Here is a 26,307-nt window from a genome sequence, read left to right as displayed (position 1 = left end):
TCCCTGTGGCGTGTACCCACGTGGGAAAGGCAATAGGAGGGCTGGGCTCTGCCTTGGGTTTTGAGATTTTTTATTCCCCCCCCCCTTTGAGTTTCTCCCTCAATGCTGGAGCCTCTCCAGAGGCTGGCAGCGGGAGCCAACGAGCGTGGCGCTCGAATCCTTTGGCTTCAGCAGGCGGGACTGCGGCTTTGCCCTTCGGTGATTGAAACCTTCAGGGTGACGTTCGTGCGAGCAGAGCCAAAATTGTCGTCTGCCTTCCAGCTGAGACGCTACGTGTTGTCTGGTAACCTACAGGGTACGTGGTACTCAGGGGATGGAGCTCCCTGATGCCCCCCCCCAGCCCCCCCGGCAAGTCTTAGCACTGTGATGAGAACAAATTCCTCCTCTGGGTGGCGGCAAGTGGGACAAAAGCCACTGTCTCATGGGGCACGGAGCTCACTCGGGGCTCTCCGCATCCTTCGTGCTGTGAAATAACGATTGAGGGCGAACGGTCGCTCGCCTGTGGGGCTCAGGCTGGGGAGAGGGGGGGAGGAAAATACCGTCAGCACAGGGCTGAAGAGCTGAGGTGGAACTGAATGCACTTTAATGGTGACCAGCAAATTGTTTTTCTAATTTGTCGTTAGGTTCGTTCCCCCCCCACCCCCCTTTGTGGTTTGGTTGGGTTTGGTGGTTTTTTGCTGTGCCCTATCGCAGCGGGCCAGGAAAAAGCTGGAGATCCTGCTCTCGTTTGAGAAGCCAAAGGTGCCTCTCACCTCGCTGCGCGCCGAGCAAGGTCAAGCGAAGGGGACAAAGGGGCATCTTCTGGGCGAGGCAAGTCCGGCTGGTGGTAGCTGGGCGTGCGGCGGCAGCCCGAGCAGTCGGTGGTGCCGGCAGCTGTGGTGGCAACGCGGGCAAAAGCTGTCGGAAGCGACGCGGCGAGCCAGCCAGAGGTGCCAGGTGAACGTGTCCAGGGTGCAGGGGACGCCACAGCCTCTCGCTGGCAGCTGGGGGCGGCCGCGATACGGCCGGGTGCGGTGCGAGCGGGCAGACCATCCGCTCGGCCGAGCGGCGCCGCGGCGAGATGAGGTCGAGAGGTTACACGGGGAAATCAAAAGGCTTCGGAGCATTCGGGAGGCTGAACTGGAGAGAGACGGGGGGGAACCGGGCCCTGCCCTCCCTGCAGCGGGAATGGCAGCACCCAGCCGAGAGCACCCAGGACGCAGCGGCCCCTGTACCCTGCCCCTGCGCGGGGGAAGACAGAAGCCTGAACGAAAGCGCTGAGTGGAGGCGAGTTCCTGGCCGTGGCAGAAGGCGAGCGCCCTCCTTGCCTGCCTCACCTCCCCAGGAGCCTCTGAGAAACAGGAGGGAGGCCCTGCTGGAGGACGGCCAGGCTAGCGAGGGCGTGGGGGATCAACAGCCCGTACCGGAGGTGTCACCGCAGTCAGACAGGCCTTCCAGCCGCACAGCACCCTCCTCCACAAGGGAGAAGAGGAGTTAGACTTGTTGGAGACTCCCTGCTGAAGGGAACAGAGGGCCCAGCGTGTCGGCTTGACCCTCACCATAGTCTGGAGTCTTCCTGGAGCTCGAGCTAGGGATATCGCTAGGAAAGTCCCCGGCCTAGTGCGGTCATCAGGCTGTTACCCGCTGCTGGTCTTCCAGGCAGGAGGGGAGGAAGCTGCTCCTTCTCTGGAGACATTCCAACCCCGCCTGGACACGTTCCTGTGTGACCTGCTCTGGGTGGTCCTGCTCTGGCAGGGGGGTTGGACTGGGTGATCTTTCGAGGTCCCTTCCCACCCCTGACGCTGTGATCCTGTGAGAATTAGAAGCTTTGGGGATAACATTGCCCTCACAGGGGTTGGGGGCTACGCTGGGCATCAGATTTGAATTACAGTCTCTCTTCTTTTGGTGAATCGCTGAGGGTACCTCCACAAGAGGCCGTGGCAGGTCGTTGGAGAGCCATCCCCCGCGCTCTGCTCCTGCTAAACCCGCTGGACGTGAGCCGCAGAAGCGGGCGGCTCGGGATCACCTGCAAGACATCCCCGAGGCCGTGGACACACTGCTCTGCGCCCCGTGAAGCCGTACCCATCCCTCATTGCACCATCACGTGGCAGGTACGGGTTGGGAAAGGCAGTTGTGGTTGCCCCCAAGAGATTCCTCTTATTTTTGCACTGGTTGTGTTTTGTTTCTTGTGTAAGAAAGAAGGTCTCAGGAGGACCTTGTCTTCTGGAGGTTTTACACGCCTCGCCTGGGTGATGTACCCTCTGGCCACGCAGGGTTGACTTCTCTCAAGTTATGGGTTAAAAACCTTGGAGAACCCGAGCACCCAGTTCACGCTCAGTTTATAGGGACTCGGTGCCTTTGGTGTTTCGGTGGCAGCCGAAGGTTTGGAAAGAGTTTGGGGATTGTTGGGAATGAAAAAGAGGCTGAATCACGGGTGTTATTAAGTGAAACTCCTCTGCTTGGGTTACACCCTCTGCTTTATTTTCATGTCAGGTTCTGGCTATTTTTTGGCTTCCTTGACCGCTCAATCCAAATGTCAAAGCAGGGCGTGAATCCAAGGCGAACAAACTCGAACCCGCCAGGCCGGCCCTCCTTTCATCCATCCCTTTCCTGGGCTCCCCAAGCTGCAAACCCAGTTGAGTATTTTCAGGCCACCTCCCCTCTCCTGTGGGTTTCTCCCTCAGCTTTGCTACGGGTCCAGCAGGACGGGGAGAGGTCTGAAGTAACCCCGGTGCTTCAGGGAAGCCCAGGGGAGAACAGGGCTTTGCTTTCACCCGTCAACATCGCCTTTTGGGCAGCCAGCCTCGCTCCTGGGCGCTCCTGGTTGCTGCTGGCCGGGCTTCTTAAGGTGGGCTCTGAGCGGGGAGCTTGGCCGTAGCAGCTTTTCTCCAACTCTGTGAAGTTTGTCCAGGAACAACAAGGTGTGGCTGAAGCCGATGCCTTGGAAGGAAGCTGGAGGATTAACTCCTTGTCACGCCAGCAGCCTGTTGCTTTCCCCTTGGAGGAGGTGGAGAGGAACCACCCTTCCCCTCCGTGCGGGAAGGAAGGATTTGTGCTGTGGGTTGGCAGCTCTCCGAGAAGCAGCAGAGAGGGGAAGACATCGAACACAAATAGGGTCAGGGTTTGGGTTTTTTTTTTTTATTTTATTTTTTTTGGATATCTTCTGGGGACTTTGTACAAGAGAGCAAACCCCAAGAGCTGCCCGAACCTCAGCAGCAGCAAACAAAGACCTCCGTGTCCTCTGGAAGCGCCTGAAGATGAGTAATGCAGGGGTTGCATCACGTTTAGAGCAAGCAGGAGCATGAAGTATCTGTTCTACCTCTTGATTTAAAAAAAAAAAACCCAAACCCCCAAACGCTGAAGACCTTGAGCGTTTCACGCACCCAGTTCCTCGCTTCCCTCCTTTCTTCAGGGGATCAAGCGATCTTGCAGGCGCTTCCAAGAAGACGGTGCCTGTCCCGCACGCTTGAGCGGGAGCCAGTGTAAACCGAGCTTGGGGGGGGGGGGGGGTCTCTGCTGCCTTGTGCTTGCTTGAGGCCCAGCTCAGAGTCTGGTGAACGTCCTGGTCCCTGCCCTGGAGGTGGCTGGAGCACTGGTTGTTTTGAAATCGAGGATTTTTAAGGCCAAGGGGGTTATTTTCAAATTTAAAGCCAGCACCTAAATCCATAGCAAGGTGGCGAAGCGTAAGGGAGGAAGAGAAACCCTGCTGATTTCTTAAGACCGCTGGAAACTACTTCTACGTGGCACCTTTAGGCTTGCATGTGCTGCTAGTTAACCCCAGGCTCCCCTCCCTGCATGCCACCAGGGACAAAAAAAACCCTCATGTGCCCTGCAAAAATAAAAAACAACCCCAAAACAACTCATTTTTTCACCCAATAGTGTAGCTACAGCTTGTGCTTCGGTAGGTGCCCTATAACTGTGAGACCCTGAGGCTTCTCTGGGTTTAGGCACTGAGACACCGGGCTCAGCAAGCATTGACCTCTGTTTGGAAAGAGAACAGCACACTACGAAGGTACTATTTGTATTTGTACCCGATGGTCTGATTTTTAATGGTTCCTTGCGCCGCAGCGGCAAGATTTGGGCAGGTGGGAACATGCTGGAGTGTTACTTGTGATTAAAACGAGCTCTGAAAGGTTCTGTCTGTGCCTGATGGTGTCTCTTCCCTAGGTGGTTGTGGTCGGGGTGTGGGGTCTGTGTGGGAGCCCTGGCAGCTCTTGCTTTGTCAGCCTCATCCCTGGTCGCAGCGAGGCTGCGGGCAGGCAGCGGGTCAGCCCATGGCTTTGGGGACCCGGGTGACCAGCTGAAATTGCCCTCCCGAGGACGAACCAGCCCCGGTCTGTGCTGGCTGGATGGCCACGTCCAAAGGGTTAGACAGTGGCTCGATGTCCAAGTGGGAACTAGTGCCAAGAGGTGTCCCTCAAGGGTCTGTACTGGGACTAACGCTCTTTAGTGGCTTCATCAGCGCCACAGTGGGATTGACTTTGCCAATGACACCAAGCTCTGTGGTGAGGTCAACATGCTGGAGGGAAGGGAGCCCATCCAGAGGGACCGGGACAGGCTGGAGAGGTGGGCCCAGGCCAACCTCATGGGGTTCAACAAGGCCAAGTGCAAGGTCCTGCGCATGGGCCAATCCCCAGTATCAACAGAGGTGACTGGGAGGAGCCCTGGGGAGAAGGACTTGGGGGTGCTGGTGGGTGACAAATGGGACATGAGCCGGCAATGTGTGCTCACAGCCCAGAAAGCCAACGGCCTCCTGGGCTGCATCCAGAGCAGCGTGGGCAGCAGGTCGAGGGAGGGGATTCTCCCCCCTCTGCTCTGCTCTGGTGAGACCCCCCCTGCAGGGCTGCGTCCAGCTCTGGGGCCCCCAGCACAGCAAAGACACGGAGCTGCTCGAGCGGGTCCAGAGGAGGCCACGAAGATGCTCAGGGGCTGGAGCAGCTCCCTGTGAGGACAGGCTGGGAGAGTTGGGGGTGTTCAGCCTGGAGAAGAGAAGGCTCCGGGGAGACCTTAGAGCGGCCTTCAGTGCTGAAAGGGGGGTACAGGAGAGGTGGGGAGGGACTCTGGATCAGGGAGGGGAGTGATGGGATGAGGGGTAACGGTTTCAAACTGAAAAAGGGGAGATTTAGGTTAGATATTAAGGAATTCTTCCCTGTGAGGGCGGTAAGGCCCTGGCACAGGTTGCCCAGAGAAGCTGTGGCTGCTCCCTCCCTGGCAGGGCTCAAGGCCAGGCTGGATGGGGCTGGGAGCAACCTGGTCTGGTGGGAGGTGTCCCTGCCCAGGGCAGGGGGTTGGAACTGGATGGTCTTTGAGGTCCCTTCAACCCAAACCATCCCGTGATTCCATGATTTTATAAAAATAGGCTTGTTTTTATAGTGGTCACAGGCTTTTAGGGGCACGCTGGCTGAGATTTTTAGGGGGCACTGACAGGATGAAAACCAAGCCCCACCATGCCCCGTCCCACAAGTTTTAGTCCTTGTTTCCCAGGGAAGCTTCCCACATCTCGCTGAAACCTGGGAAGAAGGGCTGGGACTGGGGAAACCGCTTCCCTTTGGGCAGCTGGCGAAGGGGTTGGGGGAAATCCTGAGTCCTGGAAGAAAACAGAGTCCGGAAACAACATCCCAAAGAAACTGGGAGGAAGGTGATGCTGTTTGGGGACATCTCTTCCCTAAAAGATGCCCTCTGGCCAACCTGCTCACTGGGTCCTTCTTGTGGACCGCAGGAGCCTGTTGGGGTGGGGAAAAGGTGCCTGTGGGGTTTTGGGGGAGGTAGTTTTGGGGGAATTGGCACCGATTTATGATGTGAGTGTGAAAAAGCTTCAAAATCTGCAGGTTTTGTTGCAGCCGGGGGTTGCGGGGAGCCTCCTCCCCCTGCCGTACCGCTTGGCGGTGCTGCTCCCCCCCAGTAAGAGCAGCCAAACCTCCCCGGAGAGTGGGAAATATTTAACCAGCTGGGTCTGCACCAGTCACGGGTTTTTTGCAGGAGACGGACAAATCCTGGAAAAGCTTTGAAAAAATCTGCTCCCCGCAACAAGCCTGGGCGGTTTTCCGTGGGTGGGTGGGTGTCAAAGGCATTTTTGGTCCCCTCCCCCAAGCCAAGATGCTCTTTTATTCCAGCCAAGCTCTTAAATCTGCAAACACGGGCCCCATTTCACCTGCATTTGGTTTTATTTTCTCCCTTATCCCAGGTAAAAAAATGAATAGCAACAACAAATCACCTCCAGACGACTCAGTTCCTACCTCCAGGCTTCAATTCTCCCCCTTGCAAAGAGCTTTTTCGCATTCCCCAGATTTGTCAGTAATTAAATTCCCGCTGATCTCGGCTTTTGGGGGGTGTACGTGTGTGTTTTTAAGGAGAAAAACAGGAATTGAAGGAAAGCTGTGCAAGCCCAGCTTGGCTGGGGAGAGGGGGAGCATGGGGGCAGGTTGCGCCTCCACGGAGGGGGTGAAAATGGGGCAAAAAATAGGGATGGAGGGGCTGCAAAGTGGTTATTTCTTCCTTTCAGCTTTGCCTGGCCTCTTTTTTTTTTTTTTTTGGCATCTCTTGCAGGGGTTGCTTTGGGGCCAGTATGGACCAAAATGGGAAATTAAGGTGTTTTTTGTTTTTTTTTTTTTAAGCTATAAAGAGGTGAAGGCGCTGAGCTCTAAAGCTGCGGAGATGGGGATGAGGGGTGGGTTTATGGCTTGTTTATCTCCACGGGTGATTAATAGAGCTACAGCACCATCCTCCTGCCTATCCTGGGGGAGAAAAGGGGGAGAAGACCCCCAAAATCTCCTCCGGCGGGGGTACGTTGGCCTGCGGTTACGCGGGGCTGCCGGCACGCCGGCGAGCAGGGCCGCGTGCGTGACGGCTGAGGTCATGGCGCTATTAATTTCCCATTAAAAACCCCCGATGGCTCCGGCGCTGCAGGGCTGGCAAACGAAGCAGCTCCGATTGCGGCCGCTGCAGTTAACCCCTGCAGGGGGTGCCTGGCTTTTTTGGGTCGAGGGAGCCGAATCTCACGGTGCCGATGGTAGACCGCATCCTTTGAAGGTCGGTGGTGGCCACCTTGGCCACCCCTACGGCTGCTGCAAGTCCTCATCTGGCTCGTGGAGGACTCGGGGTCCCTTTGAATGTCCAAAAAACACCCTCCTGGCGCCTGCAAAGATCTCATCTGATTTAATCCCCCGCCCGCCGGCCGGGCTGGAGCCACATCTGCGCCCCCCGCGCTGCTGGAAGCTCGGGCCGTTGCTGAGCTCCCGGTTGCATTTCATGCTCGAAAGCCCCCAGGGCTGAGACCATGGGCTTATTTTGGTAATTCAAACCTGGGCAAGGCCTTGGCCGGGGAAAGGGGAGAGAGGAACTTGGTGACACGCCGTGGCAGCTGGGGGGGGGGGGTCCTGGCGTCCCCGTGAGGAGCCCCAAGCGTCTTCGCAAAAATCCCTCGGGGCTTTACGTTGAGCCTTGGGAACGCCAGGGAAATGAGACGGAGGGGCTGGGGAGGTGTGTGTCCCCCTCCTTGCCGTGGGGCACAGGGCATTAGAGCAGCCCTGGGGCTGCTCTCGGCTCATCTTGTGCCTCAACAAACGACCTGGCATTTGCCAGGACCTTGTCTTGGTCCCCTCGCCTGGTCACGCTTGTCCCCGTCTTCTGGTTGTTCTGGTCCCCTCTTCTTGTCCTGCTTGTCTCTTCTCCTGCTCCTGCTTATCCCCAGCCCAAAGACTTGTCCTTGTCTCCTGGTCCCTCTTTCCCTCTTGTCCCCTGACCTCACTAGTCCCTTCTCCTGGACCAACTTGTCTCCATCTCCTGATCCCGCTTGGCCTTTTCCCCTGGTCCCACTGGTCCCTTCTCATCCAATTTGTCTCCTTCTGGTTCCACTTGTCCCTGTCGTCTGCTCCCACTTGTTCCATCTTTTGGTCACATTTTTTTCCCCCCACTCCTGGTTCTTCTTGTCCCCAGTTCCTGGTCACACTGGTCCCATCTCTTGGTCATGCTTGTCCCCAACTCCTGGTCTTATCCGTTTCCCCCTCCTGATCCTGTTGGTCTCCTCGTACCGTTTGTCCTCTCTCCTTCTCCTACTCAACCCCATCTCCTTGTCCCTCTTGTTCCCACTCCCCGTCCCACTTGTCCCCTCCCCTGCTCCTGCTCTCAGGGACAGCAGAGGCAGTTTTTGGTGCAGACCCAGTGGGATTCAGTGCAGCCTTTTGGAGCTGGAGCCTTTCCCTGTCCCAGGGCAGCCCCCGCCAGGCCTCGTGACCAGATGCCCTGGCAAGTGCGGCCAAGAGGGTACCGTGATTTTTTGACCTGGCTCTGAGCTGAGACTGGGGAAACTCGTGTCATGCAGAGCAGCACCGTGCTTCGGGTGCTGCTGGGCATCTGCGCTACAACAGCACTCCTAGTCCCATGTGGGGCAAAGGGGCTAATGCCAAAAAAAATCAAAGGGGTAAAGCCCAACTGTTCTGGTCCTAAAATCAGGCACTTTTTGCCCCAAAGCAATTCCCGGGCTTCGTGCTGGATCTGGCCCCAAATGGCTCCGTTCAGCATCATCTTGGCCACCCCCAGGCACCGTGGCCCATCCAGCCCCACACCCAGTGCTCAGTCATGGGGCAATTTGTGGTTTGTTTTGGTTTTCTTTTTATTTTTCATTTCTCCCCCATACAGTGATTTCTCCTTTCACAAATGACCTGAAAGTGGAAAAATCAGCGAGAAAAAGCCCTTTAAAACAGGTTAAAAAACACCCCTGAGAAACAAAACCGTTTTCTGCCCAACTAAATATTGGAAAAACATGTTTGCAAAGGTGCTTTAAGTTTTTTTGGGCAGGGGGAGTCGTTTAGTTAGTTATTCCCCCTTGCAGAACCCGGGTTGCTGCAAACCAGCTGAGTTCTCCTCCATGGCTGTCTCCTGACCCATTGCCTCCCCAACCTGGATCACCCCCACCGACACCACCCTTGCCTCCACTGCAAAAATCGCCCTTTTTTTCCCAACTTTTTTATGGCAGCCGGGTGTCGAGGGGCCTCCCCCTTCCCGTGGGCAGCGACATTTCCCAGGCAATACGTCATGTTTGCTTAAGAGCAGAGTTATTGCTGGGCAGGAGGCAGGGAGCCATGGCCCCGGGGGGCTGGGAAGGGGGGGGAAATAGGGGAAAAATGGGGAAAAAATCCTGCCCTTCTTTTCGATGTCCTTTGGGAGGGCCCAGAAAAGCTTCTTGGTCCCTCTTGGGGGGGTGTCAGTATTGTTTCCCCAATGTTAATGAACGTGTTTTTAAAGCCCAGTTGTATCAAAAAAGTCTCATTTTGCTCAGCTAAAAGGGAACGGGGAGAATCTGTGACCGGCTCAGCAGCACTGGAGCAGAGGCATCTCTGGTGTCATGTGTGTGTCCCCCCCCCAGGGGGTGATGCTGGGGGGGTTTCATGAGCTGCTTTTCTCCTAAAAAGCCTCGTTTTAGAGAAAAACTGTGTCCAGGTGAAGCACGTCCATGAGCAGGGAAAGGGGAGTGATGGGGGAGCTGTGGTTAGGCTCCTGGTTTTGGCTGGTGCTGGAGCCCTCGGTGGCTTTTTTGTTGGAAAGGCTGGAGGAAAATATATGGAAAGGTGGTGGAAGATTGTTCACCGGTGATGGAGAAGGGATCAGCTGCTACAGTCTGGATCCAGGCGATCCCCCCGAGTCCCATCCCAAGGGATCCCCCATGCCCCATCCTGCAGGATCCTCCGTGTGCTGTTCTAGGTGATCCCCATGTCCCATCCTAGATGAACCCCCAGGTCCCACACCAGCTGATCCCCCATGGTCCATTCCAAGTGATCCCTCATCTGCCACCCCATGTGGTCCCACATCAGATCTCATCCTAGATGATCTCCCAGATCTCACCTTAGATGATCCCCCCAGGTCCCATCCTAAGTGATCCCCAGTGCCAACACAGGTGAACCCCTCCCAGGTCCCATCATAGATGATACCCCAGGTCTCATTCCAAGGGATCTCCCAGGACTCATCTGAGATAATCTCCCAAATCCCATCCTAGATGTTGCATGCCAGGTGACCCTCCTCCAGGTCCCCTCTTAGCTGAGCCCCCAGGTTTTATCCCAAAGGATCCCCCAGGTCCCAGCCTAGATGATCTCCCAGAACCCATCTCAGGTGACCCCTACCCCAGGTCCCAGCCTAGGTGGTCCCCCAGAACCCATCTCAGGTGACCCCTACCCCAGGTCCCACACGAGATGATCCCCCAGGATCCATCTCAGGTGACCCCTACCCCAGGTCCCGCACAAGATGATCCCCCAGAACCCATCTCAGGTGACCCCTACCCCAGGTCCCACATGAGATGATCCCCCAGGATCCATCTCAGGTGACCCCTACCCCAGGTCCCATCCTGCAATCTCCATCCTCAGGTGCAGGGGACCACCCTGACGAAGTTTTGGTGTGGAAATGGCCGGTCTCTCCCATGGCACCCTATGTCCTCCCTTTCTCCCCCACCTCCCAGGCACCGAGTGCATCGCCTGTAATTGCTTAATTAATTTAATCATTAACCAACGCCCAATCCAAACCGCCCCATGAGTCATGGATCTGCCCCGCGTGGGGAAGGCAATGTGCAAGCTCTGGGGCGGATCCTGCACATCCCATCAGCTCCTTCCCCTCCGTCGGGGCAATTTGGGTCTGGAAAGCTGGATTTGGGAAGCAAAACACTGGAGCGAACAGGACCCTCCCGTCCATCTGTCTGTCCATCCTGAGCGACACCGGCACAAACCTTCCCGCCACTCTCCCAAGCATCAAATTGGGGGAGAAACGGGCAAACGCCTCCAGTGCAAAAGCACAAATAAACTTTCTTCTCTGGGTCAGTGTCGCTGCTGGTGGGGATGGAAGGCCGACGTTTTTGGCTGGACACCAGCCTCCCGTTAAAGCCCATCGTTAAGAAAAACCAGCTCAGGATAAGTGGCATGGAAAAATACTCCAGTAATTAAACAAGCCCAGAATAGAGGGAGAAAAGGTCAAGCTAAAAATACAGGGTATGTTTTTGTGCTGAAATATGGCATTAATAAATAATCATGTTTTAGGAAAGGTCTAATTTTAGCGACTCGGGTACAATAGCCTGGCGTGACCCCTTCGCATGTCTTGATTTTGCTGGATTTGGAGGTTTTGGGGTCTTTTTTTGCAGGGCTTTGCCCTGCTCTCGTCCCCTGCAGAGCTGCAGGCAGGTTGGGTGTGTGAGCAAGAGGGCAGCACGTGGTGAAGGCGCTGGGTGCCGGGCTGGGGGCCAAGCCTGGGGTGGAGCGAGCGTGGGCGTGCTAAGCCCCGCCAGCCGACACCTGCCCGGTTTTCCCAGTATCAGGAAAACAACTGGGATTGCCAACGATCCCGGCCCCAGGGATGGGTTAGAGGTGGGGGGGGTGAAGCCCTTGTGGTGGCTTGAACATCCCCGGAGCCGCGATGTCCCCCACGAAACGGCTAAGCCCCGCTCACGCCGCCTCCCTGTTTGCTCGTTAGGGCCTGAGCGTTAATAAGATGCATCAAAATTAATTTTCCTTTCGACCCCGCCGTGCAGGGAATCACCCCAGTCCGGGGCGGGAGAGCGGGCTGCTGCAATTGGGTTTCACCCTCTTTGTGGGGAAACTGAGTCACAGGGAGCAGGACGGGGTGGAAAGGTGAATCCTGCTCTACTTATCTTTGGGTGTTGGGGATTAGGGCTAAACCCAGCGGCTGAATCTCCTCTTAGCTTGGGGGTGGGGAGAAAAGGGCCATCAATACCCTGGGGGTGCAGGCGGCAGACCCCGAAAGCGATGGGGATTTGGGGTGGGGCTGGGCACAACCCTGGGGGCTGCGGTTGGAGGGTGCCCAGCACCCACGAGGGGCACTTTTCCAGCTTGTAGGGAAGAAGAATGGGAGGAGGAAGAGGATGCGGGTGACGCGGGGCTTGACCCTGGCTGGGATGCCATGACATTGGTGATTTGGGGGGGTTGTTTTTTTAGCAGGGACCCCAAAGGGAAGCCAAAAGAATCACCAGCAGCCACCAGGACACGGGGGGGGACATTTCTTTATTGGACTCGGCGCGGTGGCGGGGGACACACACGTGGTGGCCACTGGCACCTCTACGGACACAAGAGGTGTGTCTCGTGGGGGGGCAGCGGGGAGGGACCCCCCCCCAATGTCCATCTGCACCCTGAGCCCCATCCTGCCAGGTGGGATACCCACCTCCGATGCAGACGCTGGCTGGTAATGCTCCAGCTGGGATAAAAGAGCGTTTTCCAGCCTGGGATGGCCGATGGAAGGCGGTGGGGGATGGAGGGGCTGGGGGACCACCACGACCTCTGTTCCCTATGAAGAAATTAAGGAAAAATTAAAAAAAAAATCCCACCATGAACACAGGTTTTTCCAACTGCCAGCAAGAATTGCAGGGCAGGAGGTGGTCGGGATGGGGGAGATGGAAGATTTGGGGTGGCCATTGCAACGGCCCCACGGTCCAGGACTTTCCATGGACGCTGGGTTGGGTGTGAAGCCGCATCCCAGCGAGTTACCTGTGGGACGGGGTTGGAGGTGGGCGGTGGGGGGGGGGGCTCACTTCTCCGTCATCATCCTCACAAACTCCTCGTAGTTGACCTGCCCGTCATTGTTGCAGTCGGCCTCTTTGATCATCTCGTCCACCTCCTCGTCCGTCAGCTTCTCACCCAGGTTGGTCATGACGTGCCGCAGCTCCGCCGCGCTGATGTAGCCGTTGCCGTCCTTGTCGAAGACGCGGAAGGCCTCGCGGATCTCCTCCTCGCTGTCCGTGTCCCTCATCTTCCTCGCCATCAGCGAGAGGAACTCGGGGAAGTCGACGGTGCCGCTGCCGTCGGCGTCCACCTCCCCCACCATGTCCTGCAGCTCCGCTTCGGTGGGGTTTTGCCCCAACGAGCGCATGACGGTGCCCAACTCCTTCGTGGTGATGCAACCGTCTCCATCCCGGTCAAAAAGGGAAAAAGCCTCCTTGAATTCGGCGATTTGCTCCTCCGACAGCCGCTCCGCCATGGCGCTTCCCGCTCGCGCGCAGCTCTGCCCCGGCGTGCCGCGGCGCCGGCGGGGAGGCGCAGGTGGGGCCTCCTCCCTCCAACCTGCCTCTCCCCGGAGGAGGAGGAGGAGGAGGAGGCAGGAGCTGTGGGAGAGGCTGAGCCACGGGGTCAGCAGAGATGGTTCAGCTGAACGCCGGTGGAGCGGGCAGGGGAGTTTCGGGGTGCCGGAGAAGAAGGGTGACCCCCAGCACCCTTGGGCCACCCTGGCTGGTGTCCTGCTGGCTCTGCCGGTGGCATTTCGTGGGGCTGGCTCCTAACAAACCCCCTAATTAAGGGGTTTGCGCCACGGCTTGCAGCAAAGCGGTGGTTTCGGGGAGAGGCCGGGAGCGGGAGGAAGCGGGGTGATACACGCTATTTTTTGGCTATTTTTAAGGCAATTTTGGTGGGGTTCGGAGTTGCGCAAAGGCCTCCAGCCCTGCGTGGGGGGTGAGAGAGGTGTCCCCCCCCCTCCGTCTCCCCAGCCCCAGGGCCACCAGGGTGATGCTGGCAGCGTGTCAAACCTGCCGAGGGAGGGTTCCCTCGTGCAGGTCCAGGCAGAGCCTGGCTGCCCGGAGCTGAGGTGCTCCGCAGTGACAGAGACCTGAATCAGCCGTGACGCCTCTTCGGGGCTCCCTGAGAACGGCCCCGGGGCCCCCGGGGCCAGCTGACGTGGTAGGGCATCAGGTGAGCAGTGTCAGGAGCCCTGCCTCGGTTAGTCAGGGGTTAACCCTGGGGCTGAGTGAGGGTGAACCGTGGTGTAACGGCCTGCTTTCGGTTTTACTCATCTCCTACAGCAGGGAGCACAGGAGGGTTCGGAGACAAATGATGACGAGGGCTATTTCTCTGCCCAACTGTCCATCCATCCTCCTGCCCATCCACCCTGTCTGCTCTCACAACCCTCCCTCCATCCCTGCGGCCATTTCTCTGTTCATCCATCCGTGCACTCATCTACCCGGCTGTCTGTTCAGCCACCCAACCTGCCGCATGTCCATCCATCCATCCGTCCATCCATCCATCTCACCAACCAACCCATCCATCCATATGTGCATCCAGCCACGTTGTCATCCATCCGTCCATCTGTCCATCCACCCATACATCCAGTTGCCCAATCATCCATCCAGTCAACTATCCAGTCAACTATCCATCCATCCATCCATCCATCCATCCATCCATCCATCCATCCATCCATCCATCCATCCATCTACCCATACATCCAGTTGCCTTATCATCCATCCAGTCAACCATCCATCCATCCATCCATCCGTCCATCCATCCATCCACCCACCCATACATCCAGTTGCCTTATCATCCATCCAGTCAACCATCCATCCATCCATCCATCCATCCATCCATCCATCCATCCATCCATCCATCCATCTGTCCCTTCAACCACCCATCCCTCTTTCCTATGTGCCCATAACAGTCAAGTGACCCTCACCAACCAGGCCAAGGAGCTAATCGACCAGATGACCAAGCTCCACAGCAGAAGATAGTTTGACTTTCTCAGCTACAGGAAAATGGCACCAGTTTACCCCAGTTTAACCCAGTGAGGAATTAGAGCTGTGGCATTATGGAGGGAAGGCCACAAGCCAGAAGCTGACCCATGGCACGACTGAGGAACACGTGGGAAATGGAGCCTCCAGGTGGGACAAAGCGTGGGAGGGGATCACCGTCTGGAGGAAAACCTCATCTGGAAAAAACTCTGGGCGTGTAAAACACTGGAGCAGCAGGGAGGAATCGGCCGAGCCGTGCCGGGAACCTGTCTGGTGAGAGGCACGGCACTACTCAACCCACGTTTCAGGGAGGGGAGGTCCTGGCAGCTCCTCTTGTGCAACGAGCTGCTCCCAAATCGTCTGTCTGATCGCCCGTGCTTGCTGATCTGCTCCAGATTTAATAAGATCGAATCAAAATTGCTCTGAAAGAGCCCGGGGCAGCCAAGCAAGGAGCCAAGAGGAGGGGGAGCTGGCTCACACCCAGCTGGCAGAAGCAGACACCGACAGATAACCGGGTGTTTCCAAAGCCCAGGAGGATGAAGGTGTTTATTCAAGCTACGGGGCGGGGGGAGTTGTGGGTGGGCTCGATGGCGGAACCCGGGGTCACTTGGCTAAGGACGAAGGGGCTGTTCCTTGGTGCTGAGCGAAGCTGGGAGCAGCTGGGGGTTTTGTTTCCCCATCGCCTCCCCGTCGTCAGCACCCACGACCAGCACCCATCATCTCCCCATCGCCTTCCCATGACCAGCACCAGTGACGAGCACCCACTGTCAGCACCCATCACCTCCCCGTCACCCGCACCCATCGCCTCGCCATCACCTTCCCATGACCAGCACCCATGATCTCCCCATCACCAGCACCCATCACCTTGCCATCACCAGCACCCATCACCTTGCCATCATCTCCCCATCACCAGCACCTATTGCCCGCACCCATCGTCAGCACCCATGACCAGCACCCATCGCCTTCCCATCACCTTCCCATGACCAGCACCCATGATCTTCTCATCATTTCCCTATGACCAGCACCCATCACCTCCCCATCACCTTCCCATGACCAGCACCAATGATGAGCACCCCCTATCAGCACCCATCACCTTGCCATCACCTCCCCATCGCCAGCACCCATGACCAGCACCCATCGCCTTCCCATCACCTTCCCATGACCAGCACCAATGATGAGCACCCCCTATCAGCACCCATCACCTCGCCATCACCTCCCCATCGCCAGCACCCATCACCTCCCCATTGCCAGCACCCACGACCAGCACCCATCGCCTTCCCATCACCTTCCCATGACCAGCACCCATGATCTTCTCATCATTTCCCTATGACCAGCACCCATCACCTCCCCATTGCCAGCACCCATGATCTCCCCATCATTTCCCCATCACCAGCACCCGTCGCCTCCCCGTTACCTCCCACGTCTGCAGCAGTGTTTGGGAGAAGGTCAAGCCAACCCTTGATTTAGATTGTGCTTAACTGCACCCTCATTAGCATGGCAGGATAATTAACCTAATAAAACTTTCTACTGGCCCATAAAATCCCCTGGTTTATGGCCGAGCCCTATTTACGGCATCCGAGATAGGCCGTGGGGTAGGATGGGAAGGTGTTGAGGCCAGCACGGTGGGAGGTGGGAGCACGCAGCCACCCACCACCGGGTGTTTTGGCGGCCGATTTCCCTGGGATGTCTCCAAACCGGCGCTGGAGAGGACGGTGCTTTGACGAAGGAGGCAGCGAGCGGCCAACGTTAAAGCCTCACGCGGCGTTTTCCAGGCGGCATCGCCCCGCTCAACCTCAGCGTCCGGCTTTGAGGGGTCTGATCCAGGCAACAGCCAAAAAAAACCCCCCCCCCCCCCCCCAGACCAGATGGCTAAAAGCACCCAGCTGGATTACCCCAAGGCTGCGCGGCTCGTAGCGCGAGCCCAGATGTGCGCAGATGTGCACGGGCGACATCTGGATTTGCATTTGCAGACGGGGCGGCGCGGCGCGGCGGGAGGAGGGGGGGGAGGCTGATGAATTCGTGGAAAAAAAGAGAAAGTTGGAGGCGGAGAGGGAAACCGCTCCGACAGGGAAACCTCCGTGGGGCCCTGGGCCCCTGCGCGAGCCCAGACGCTCCTGACGGGGAGGAACCTCCGCAAAGCCCGGCATAAATCGCATCAGGGTTTAACGTGGAAAACGGGATTTTGGAGAAGCTGAGCTTGGGTATGAGGTCACCAGGGCTACGGGGGTCTCCGGGGGGGGGGTGGGTGGGTGTAAAATTTGGGCTTTGGTGGCTTGAGTTTTATTTGAGGCCTTGATTTAACGGAGGTTTCCAAAGCTGAGGGTGAAGTGCAGAGTCTGGAGGGCAGCTCCTAAAGTCGGGCTTTTCTAGCCCAAACGAAGGGACCCCAGTGGATGACTGTGGGGTTCGGGGACACGGCGCTGGCCCAGCTCACCCCACTGTGCCCCAGCATCCCCCCGTACATGGGGTGGGTGGTCTTGGCTCAGCAGCGGGGGCGAGGAGAGGGCTGGCCAAGACCCCACGGAGCTCAGCGCAGGAAGAAACCAGGAAAGCCCGGCTTGTTTAGTCTAGCGAAGCCAGGGCCGAGGAGGAGGAGGAGGAGGCAGACGGCTGCGGTCTGCACATTCCTTCTCCCGGAGGGACGGAGCAGGGATAGGAACCACCGGGAGTTGGTGGTGGTGGGATTTACTTTTAAAGGGAATTAAGTTCTTGGCTAATTTGCCGTCGGCTACAGGAGAACCAGACAGAGGTTGAGCCCCGGCCTGACGCGCGGGAGGATAAGCAGGCTCTCCGCAGGATTTCCTCTCTGGTGAGGACGGGCTGTGTGCCCTGGCTGCTCATTAATGCCTTTTTTTTTTTTTTAAATGGTAAAAGGAGCCTTTTTTCCCAGTTTCTGCCTGCTCGGGAAGGGCTGAGCCTCCTCCAGCTCAAAAACCTCTCAGCTTCACAGCTCAAAGCTCAGCGGTAAACCCCGGCCCTGCGAACTAAACCTGCACCCTCCCACCCGAGGGTAGGACCCTGGGGGGGTGCAGTAGGGCACCCCAGGCAGCCCGGCGGGGGGGGAGCTGGTGTGGAGCCAGGGCCGCTCTCCCCAGGAGCTGCAGCCGTGCCCAGACACTTCCCCCCCACCCCCCCCCCCCGGTCAGGCCACAGATTTTGGGGAGGGCAGGGCAGAGCGGGTGGTTTCGTCCCGGCGCTGATAACCGGGTGCTCCCCGTCACCCCGAGAGAAGCTTCCCCAGCAGAGGGGAGTCTGCCCAGCACGGTCCCCGTGGCTTCACCTAAGGAGAGGTTTTCTAAACGTTTGCTAAAAGCAGAGACTTCCAGAGGGTTGTTTTTTCCCCGCAGGAAGGAGGTTTCAGTGCCCCAGGAGGGCAGGGATTATTCCCCCTGCTCCTTTTCCCCCCACCTCCGAAACAGAGGAGAGCGATGCAAGCACTGCAGTGAGTCAGGCAGCTGCGCCCTCTTTCACAGCGACACCGAGGGCGGTGGCCGCCGGGCCCCAGCGCTGCGCACGGAGCCGCAAACGGCCGCTTTGGTGTCCCCTCCCAACTTCTTGGGCACCCTCAGCCCACTTGCTCGGGGGGGGGGGGGGGGAGGTGGGAGCAGCAGAGAAGGCCTTGACTCTGTGTGATCACCGCTCAGCAGTAACTAAAACATCCCTGTGTTGTCAGCATGTTCCAACTGGATGCCTACAGTTACAAAGTTGTGCTCCTGCAGCTTTTAGGTCTGTGTACGGCGGTGTTTAAAAACCAAGAGGTTACATTTATGGTCCTCTGTAGGACATGAAAGGCTTTGAGAAGAGGAAAGACACTTCTGTAATGAAAAGCATAACGCCTGAACAGTTAAAGTGTTCCTCTGTTTAATGTCTGAACTGACGGGCGCGTGTAAAATTCAGAATGGCTTGAATTTTGAACAAGGAAAATACAGGGAAAATTACAACACCACAACATTTGCGCCTCTTCGCGCCCAAAGAGGAACCACGACAGACAAGAAGGTTTTGAACCAGGCCCCGGGGCTTCCTCCCGTGCGCTGGGAGAAGCACCGAGGGCACGAGGCAGCGAGAGGCCGTCAGGAATTGAATGGTACTTGGCACGTGACACTGTACACCACATTTACAGAGAGCCACCCGGCTGTGTCTATGTACACCCGCTTCCCGATTCCAGCGTTACTGGCCAAAGCTGGGACAGGCACCAACCCCTTTACGTGCGAGTAACGCTCGAGGACGGGGGTTGCTGCCCTCGCCCCGCCGCCACCGGTCGCGCGACAGCAGTAACCGGTTGGCTTCGCTCAGAGCCGTCACCGCTTTGTTTCCCACAAGGCTTTGGGGCGCGGTTACCAAGCCGGCATCTCCCCCACGCCTCTTTGGACCGCTAGAACGTGGCAGTGCTGCCGTTACGAGGATGGACAACCCCTCCCTCTCCTCTCCTTACACCTCATCGGCTTCAAACGCTTTCTTTTCTCTACCTTTCTACCACATGCAATAACCCCTTGGTCGCCTCCAGTCCTGCCTCCCTCCGGCGGGAGGCATTTCATTTCCAAAAGGCGACAGTACCGAGAAATAAAAATCTACCTTCACTCCCTGCTACTCCCCCTCTAGCTGCTGCTCCTCTTCCCTCCCCAAACCCTTGACGACGTGCCTACAACCTTCCTACACCCCGTTAGCAATGCAGTTCTCCCTCAGCAGGGCGGAGACGTCGCTCACCGTGACGGGCGGTACGTCGAGCGTCTCCTCCCGGCCACCGTCTCGCCTGCGCTCCGCAGGACTGTGGAGTGACGTGAGAAACAGCGTGGACGCGCGCAGCTCGGAGCAAGAAGGATCAAGTACTTGAAAGGAAATGCCAAGTCTGAACGATAACAACAACAAAATACAAAAGTAAAAAAAAAAAAAAAAACCAAACAAAACAACCCAAAGAAAAACAAAAACAAAAAACCCCCAAACTTGAAACGAAAAAACTAATAAAAAAAATTAAATATCTGGCAGGTTACGAGAGTGAAAATGAGGAATGTACAAAGGACACACGAAGATGAAAGATTCCAGTAGGTAAATTGAGAACCTGTTGAACCTGGAGTCTGGTTTGGTTTGGTTTTTCCTCCTTTTTTAGCACGAAAAGCTGCACGATGGATGATGATAACCATCGGCCGCTGTGCAAGACAAGAAGGAAACGGGATTTCAGGGTTCGAGGCGACTTTCAACGGCCTCTCGCAGCGCTGAGGCAACCCCCTCCGCCAAGGGAGGCGCTGCCAGGCTGGCGGTGACGGCCCAAACCTCCGCTTGAGCCCGTTTCCCAGCCTCAAACACGGCGCGTGGAAACCTTTCCGAAACCAAAGCTCTTCAAATTTGGGGAGTCAAAAGCACGAGGGCTTCCGAATCACCCGCAGCTTTAAAACCGGGTTCAGAGTGGCCACGTTTGTAAAACCAGACTCCAGTTCAACAGTGGTAACTGCATACCAGTAGCTGCCATTACAACATAAAACAACCCCCAAAAATATCCTGTTCAGTAGAGTGACTCCAACCATGCTCAAGAAAAATGTACACGTTATTTATAAATAAACAATCTTCCGCCAGGACGTTGCTGGGCTCCTCGTTACACCAGAGTTTCTTTCCGCTTGCCGCTGAGCTGCTTCTCCCTCGTTTTCCTGTGCCCAGACGACGTTCTGTGGGTTTTCAGGCCTTTGCCTTCCTCCGAGTCCAGGATGGAGCCGCACTCGGCCGTGCTTTCGTCGAGCTCCATCTCGGCGAGGCCAGACTGCCTCTTCTGGGCTCTGGTGTTGGGCGCGGAGGGGTTGTTCTCCTCCGCCTCTTCGCTCAGCTCCGGCAGCTCCTTCAGCTCCGCGGCGGCAGGAGTCCGCTGGAAGGGAGCGACGGCGGTTCGGATGCAGTTCACCCACTGCTGCTTGTGGAAGACGTCGTTGGCCTGCAGCGTGTGGGACTGGCCCGGGGAGGGATCTTGGAAACGAACTCGGAAGATGTTTTTAGCTGAAGAGAAACATAGGAAAAAGCAGATCAGTTCCTAGCTCAATATTTAGAGGGAGTGACCTGGCCTGCCCTGCTCTGCTTCAGGGAAAGCGTTCAAAATGCCCCCAAACCCCCCCAAAGCCCAGCAGAGACACGTTGAAATGGAGGTTCTCCTCATCTGAGCACCGGCTGCAAAGCACCACGTGTAAGTTCAAGGCCACCAAATCCAGAAGAGCGAAGCCCCGCAGGGACAGTCTAAAGGTTAACACACGGCACGTGCCCGCTGTCCTACAGGAACCTCAGGATCCGTGCCCAGGTGTAATCTCTCCTCACCAACAGGTGAACCGGTTTGATCTGTACCTTTATCGGAATTGCCAAACGCCCCTCGGAAGGATCCTCCCATTTTCACATCGCCATCCTGCAGGTCTTCAAGGAGCAGCTCCTGGACAGGGATGGGCTGCCTGTACACTTGGTAGGCCTGACGCTCGTTGCGAGTGACCGGCCGGGTCAAAACCAGGATGTCTTGGAAGAGGAAGACGTAGAGTTTCTGCAGGGGAAAACATGTCTGAGTACGAGGAAAGCATTGCACTCCGTATCCAAAGGGGTCGCGCATCCCCCGGGATTCGAGGCCACGTTATCTGGAGTTTCATCCTCGTTAATTTTCCGACAAGTTTCCCGTTACGGCAACGCAGGGCCCCGGCAGCGGTGGCACAAACCACACTTGTATCAGCAGGTTTATTATTTCAATGACGCCTAAAGAGTGACTTATGATTTGCAGATGCCAAGAACAGGATGATTAGAAGCAATATTTTTTTCTGACCGTACAAAATGCTTCGTGTGTACAGAAGCGTAATGGACGAAATAAACAAAACCCCCTCAACCAACCCCCAAGAAAAAATACAGAAAAAAAGATTTGATGTTTAAAAAAAAAAAAAACAACCGAGGTTGCTCCTGCAAGGCAGAACAAAAGGCAGCAAACCCTCGAGTACAGCAGGGTCTTTCAGCGCTGCTGCAGTGGGAGACAAACTTCTGGCAGTTCAGCTCAAAGCCAAACAGGCTTTCGCAGGAACACTTTTGTTTGGAAGAGCCGCGCGCCAGCGCTCACAATGGAGAATGTCAGAGCACCTGAAAGTAAACAGCCGGCAGGAAATCCCTTCTGATGGAGTGCCTGGGCACAGAGCACACTTTCTATGGTAATTTGGGGCTAATTATTTTGCAGCTACTGAAGGCCAATTGTAAAGCTGTCAGCAGGAAACTTTCCCTTACACCCTGAAATGCAGACCGCCATCAGGTGCTTTCTCTTCTGCTTTTTAAACGTAGCTAATTGTCTAAGCTAACCCCAAGGATGGAAGGGCTCCTGGTCCTGCTGGAACAAACAGCTTTAACTACCTCTGAGGGAAGGTTTTCAAACTCGAGCATTAATTACCACGAACACGAGGGACTTACATGTCCATTTTTATTCTTCAGCTCCCCATGGCACAGTAAAGCTTTGCTGCCTTCAATCCTCGGATCCTTCTGCTTCTCATCCAGGTACTCCAGCTTGTCAATGTAATACTGGCACTCCGACTCCCCCTTCTTCAGGTTGATGTCAGAGAGGACTCCTTGGATTATAGATATCTAGAAAGCAAAACATTGAGAGATCATTAAAGAAGGACCTCTGCTTGTGCATCTTCCCTTTAAAAACTCCGGAGGATGGAATCCACGTGGACTGAGCTCTCGCTTGCTTTCACAAAGGGTTTCACAGATTTGCGTCCACCGAAAAAGCCACCCCACGAAACTGCTTGAGGGTTTAAGAAAGCTCTCCAGAGCTCCACGATGCCAGGCTTATGTCAGAACAACAACTGCGAAGTCTTTATTACTTACGGCTTCTTCCAGAATCTGGGTATCGGGATGGTCTTTGGGAGTGTGCCTCAGGATCTCCTTCAGGAGCAGCGGGTATTTGACCAGCCGGCTTCGAGGAATGTCCAAGAAGCTCCACAGGTCGAGCTTGCGGCTGAAAGGAGACTCCAGGCAGCGCTGAAGGAAGTCCTGCACCCTCCGGTCCTGCTTCTTCTGATCCAGAAGGGCTTTGGCCGCCAGCTGGTTGCTACAGTAACCCTTGTAGGCGTGGAGTCGCGGTAACTGCAGGAGAACGGGATGATATTCAGGAGTCAAATTCCACGTAGGAAAAGCAAATCACATTAACACGTCAAACTCGGGAAGTTCTCCTTCCCTTACTGCGATACTTTGCCCAATAAAAAAAGCTAACAGACTGTCTTGTATATGTAGAGAGTCTTTTGTGAGGAGAACAAGGGCATCCTGCTGCGATGCCTTTGAAGTTCCGATGTTTGAGATTAACGGCGATAACGCTGTTGAAATCACATTAGCGACAAACAGTCCAGAAGACACAGACGTTTCAAACATAAATCACCAAGTAATTGCAGTCACCCCAGTGTAAGTCTCCAGGGTGAAATCGTGGCCCATTAGGGCTGACAGAGTCCCATTGTTTCCACCGTGGCCAGGATTTCCGTTTCAATCTTTCGCTCAAGGCCACAAAAGCCCACAGCTTTTCGGCTTCTAGCTTTAAACGGTCTTTAAGCCCTTTTTCAGCCTGCCGTCTCCAAGTTATGTACTCACCCACTTCACAAGAATGGGCCCAATCTGCTCCACTGTTCCATCTGGTTTTGTTGCTTCTCCTAAACTTGCCAGCAAGTCTGGAATCGAAACACAGAAATAGAAACTGCGACGATGCCCCAGTAAGCTGTTCTAACATCAGAAAGCAGAGAGTTTAACTCTTGGTCAGCACGTCACGTGAAAATGATGCAGTTGCTCTTACCTTCATGCAGAGGGATATAAGAATCCAAGTCCCCAAATATGTGGGTGAGCTCCTCCTCAGACATGATGGAGAGTTTCAGCATGGGATCATGGTAGGCCTGTCAAAGAACGCTGGTATTAAAATACACTCCAATCTCCCAAGGCCAAAAGCTGCCAATTTAAATACGAGGGGATGCACCACGTGCAGGACAGACATGAAGTGAAGCCAACAGAAACAGTAACCTCGACCTTGATGGCTGAAAGATTCGCCTCTCTATGAAGGTATCAAGGCCTTCAAATGAAAAGGACTTTCCTGTCTGAACCGCTGTGGTCCGGGAGAGGGACTTCCCCAACTAGCTCCGCAGGACTGCAAAGCACAGTCCTTTTTTGGGCTGGGTTTGTGGCAATCAAACCAGCTTTCAGACTGATAAAGCCGACACGTCACGTTGGCAGGCGCAAAGAAACTCCGTTATTATCTCGAATACGGTTACTGAATGCAGGAAAAGAACGACTCACCTTTCTGGCAAGCTTCAGGTCTTCGATGAGGTCCTGCTCTCCCCTGGACATTTCGTATATTGCCTGCGAGGAAGAGGATAAAGCATCGAGGGTCGTTTTTAATCCCAGTCTTCCTCTGAAAGAGCCTTTCAGCTCGCACAATGTACCTCCTGCCTCTGTTGCTGCCATCTGAATCACCGTATGCCACCTGGGCACGACAACCTCAAGTAAATCCGCTGGCTTTCCCAGCTCCAAGGAAGCAACATCGCTCACGACTGTGTGAAAGCTCCGACGCTCCCGCACAAGCCAAATTAAATATTAGAGCCTTTTAAATCACGGCTTTTACACAAGCAAGAACCAAAAAAACAAACCCCAGAAAACCACAGAGGTCAAATCCCAGGCATCTTTAGTCAGCTTCTGTGTTGTCACCAGAAGATTTGTCTCAGAACTACAGGAAAAAGGCAAGCCAAGGCCTTGCTATTTGGCTTTCAACCAATTGTCAAGAGCTTTCAGAGAAAGACAGCTGGCTTTACAAGGAACCCGACTTTGGGTCTGCTGCAAAGCAACCAGCATGGCTGGGTCTCGAATTTCAGAAATGCTGAGCACCCCCACGGAAAGAAAAGTGTTTGGCATCTCTGAAGGGTCAACCTGGGGAGACGAACTCCCTAGTGACTCAAGAGAGAGCAGCCTACCTTTTCCCAGGCCTAACGCAGAAATAAATCTAGCGGTTTAGAAATGAAGGTGCACAGGAAGATAAAAGTCACCCACAGAGGCTCGTGACTCACTCCCCCGCCAAGGCAAGGGCACCAGCCAAGGCCTCGGCCGCCTCTCTCAGTGCTGCAGTTTAACAGCCAGCCTACCTCCTGGCGCTTAATTTCTTTGGTGCTCAGGGACTCTTTCATGTTGACATCCAACATCTCAGACCAAAGCACGCTGTTTCTTCTTTTAGGAGGAGTAGGAGCAGCAGATCTGCTACATGACTTCTGGGCACAGCCAGGAGACTTGCTGTCACTGCGAAGGGCAAATGACTACAGGGATTAAAAAAAGAACAAAAAATAAAAATAAATATGTAGAGCCAACATTTCAGAAGTATTATAGCATTATCCATACCCCTCCCAATCCTTCGTCCTCCTCTGTTGTACAGGGCAGGAAACCACACCCAGACACTTTTCCTCAGATAAAGGAACACTTGCATCGAGCTGCTGAGCCCGGCGAGCTTTTCCACGTGCCTCTCCCTGCGCTGATCCAGCAGCAGCGCTTGGGAGGAGGATGGGAAGGTAAAGCTCGGGTCTAGTTCCAAGGCCCGAGGAAGTCAATAAAGGAGGGTCATAACGCTCCCTCGAACGGGGCTAATCAGGAGCCCCTTGAACTTCTCTAACGTTACTGAAAGATCGCTGAACAGCAGGGTCAGCTCACATTTAAGCACGTGCTCCGACACACGTATCTCAAGTACTGGAACAGTTTATCAACCAATTCTCCCTATCTGAATCAGTTTGTTTATTTGTTTATTTGTTTTTTTTTTTTTTATTCCTTAGAGCCCCAATAACCTGGTTATCCAGCAAGCTGCCCCTGAACTCTTCTTCATCCCAAAGTCCCAGGCAAGCTTGCTGTCCTTGCATGAATCACACAAGAGATACCTTGAAGTCCCAGTGCCTGTTTCACCCCATACAGCCCGTACCTTCCCCGTATCTCGAGGCTTCCAGGACTGGAAGGCTTTGCTTTTTTACCTGTATTGTCTGCCCGAAGCGCCGAACCGCCCCATTTCTTACAGGAGAGATCAAGTTTGCCAGGGATGTGACCCGCGATAACGGCCGGACCCGCTTATTGCTTGGCTCCTGTAAATAAAGCAGAGAACAAATTGTCCTGGCTGTGACTCCCACTTCATTTCTCAAGCTGCTCAGGCGGGTTTAAAAAGCACAAACCCACTCAAGGAGTGGGAAACACAGCAAGGAGAGTGTTTTGAAGTAGTCATTCATCTTAAAAGGAAAGCAGAGGCTGTAAATATTTGTCTGAACTTTAAGGCTGCAATTAAACTGCAGAGATTTTGCCCAGAGTAAAAGAGGCAAGATAACACACACATCAGTCAGAATTCAAAATGGGGCTCGAACAGGCACCGTTATGGTTTGAACATAAATAGACTGAAGCATTCTCCTCCGCAAGGCAAGGGACTGTCATCTAAAGATGGAGCTGTGATCTGCTTCTCCATTTGATCATGTTTTCCTTTGTAGAAAGAATGTGTTTTTCCGTTTTAATTTTATTTTGGAGAGAAAAGTAGCAGTCGGAGCCCAGGACAGCCTCAGCAGCTATTCTAACAAATAGCAAACGACCACATGCTGAACATTCCTGCGAGGGACACGCACACACAAAGTGGATAAAGTGTATAAATCTGCAGTTGGCGAAGCTTCCTCCCCCTTCTGCTCCCCCCCCCCCCCCAACCCCCCTGCAAGTCATCCTAATTTTTCTTAAACGTTGTTTGGATTTGAAAGATAGAGCTTCTGCTTTTCTACACCACTAATCCCTGCTGGGAGCCCAGAGCGTTTTCAATTCCGTCCTGACCGAAATGCTGCCAAGAAAGAGGAAACGCCCCACGGAAACCTCCTGCT

At 55.2% G+C, this 26,307-nt stretch overlaps 2 protein-coding genes across 3 annotated transcripts in view; both read right to left on the bottom strand.

Annotated features, from left to right (window-relative positions):
* Positions 1-12,495: 12,495 nt before the first annotated feature.
* On the bottom strand, positions 12,496-12,945 carry LOC104343512 (calmodulin, striated muscle). The gene has a single exon (XM_009947422.2). The coding sequence runs from the start codon at positions 12,943-12,945 to the stop codon at positions 12,496-12,498; it is 450 nt and encodes a 149-aa protein (XP_009945724.2).
* Positions 12,946-20,045: 7,100 nt separating this feature from the next.
* The window catches only part of NET1 (neuroepithelial cell transforming 1), a 53,754-nt gene continuing 47,492 nt past the window's right edge, over positions 20,046-26,307 (bottom strand). For both annotated transcript variants that reach the window (XM_086481038.1, XM_086481046.1), the window contains 9 exons: positions 25,432-25,539; positions 24,565-24,732; positions 23,726-23,788; positions 23,232-23,328; positions 23,033-23,109; positions 22,280-22,537; positions 21,863-22,033; positions 20,777-20,963; positions 20,046-20,437 (listed from right to left, as the gene is read on the bottom strand). In XM_086481038.1, coding sequence (XP_086337164.1) covers positions 20,046-20,437; positions 20,777-20,963; positions 21,863-22,033; positions 22,280-22,537; positions 23,033-23,109; positions 23,232-23,328; positions 23,726-23,788; positions 24,565-24,732; positions 25,432-25,539 — 1,521 coding nt within the window. The remainder of the gene's footprint in view (positions 20,438-20,776; positions 20,964-21,862; positions 22,034-22,279; positions 22,538-23,032; positions 23,110-23,231; positions 23,329-23,725; positions 23,789-24,564; positions 24,733-25,431; positions 25,540-26,307) is intronic.

Source organism: Leptosomus discolor, chromosome 1 (assembly GCF_034619465.1).
Source record: "Leptosomus discolor isolate bLepDis1 chromosome 1, bLepDis1.hap2, whole genome shotgun sequence".
Taxonomy (NCBI): Eukaryota; Metazoa; Chordata; class Aves; order Leptosomiformes; family Leptosomidae; genus Leptosomus; species Leptosomus discolor.
The sequence above is the reverse complement of the archived record's forward strand: the minus strand, read 5'-3'. Positions and strand labels throughout refer to the sequence as shown.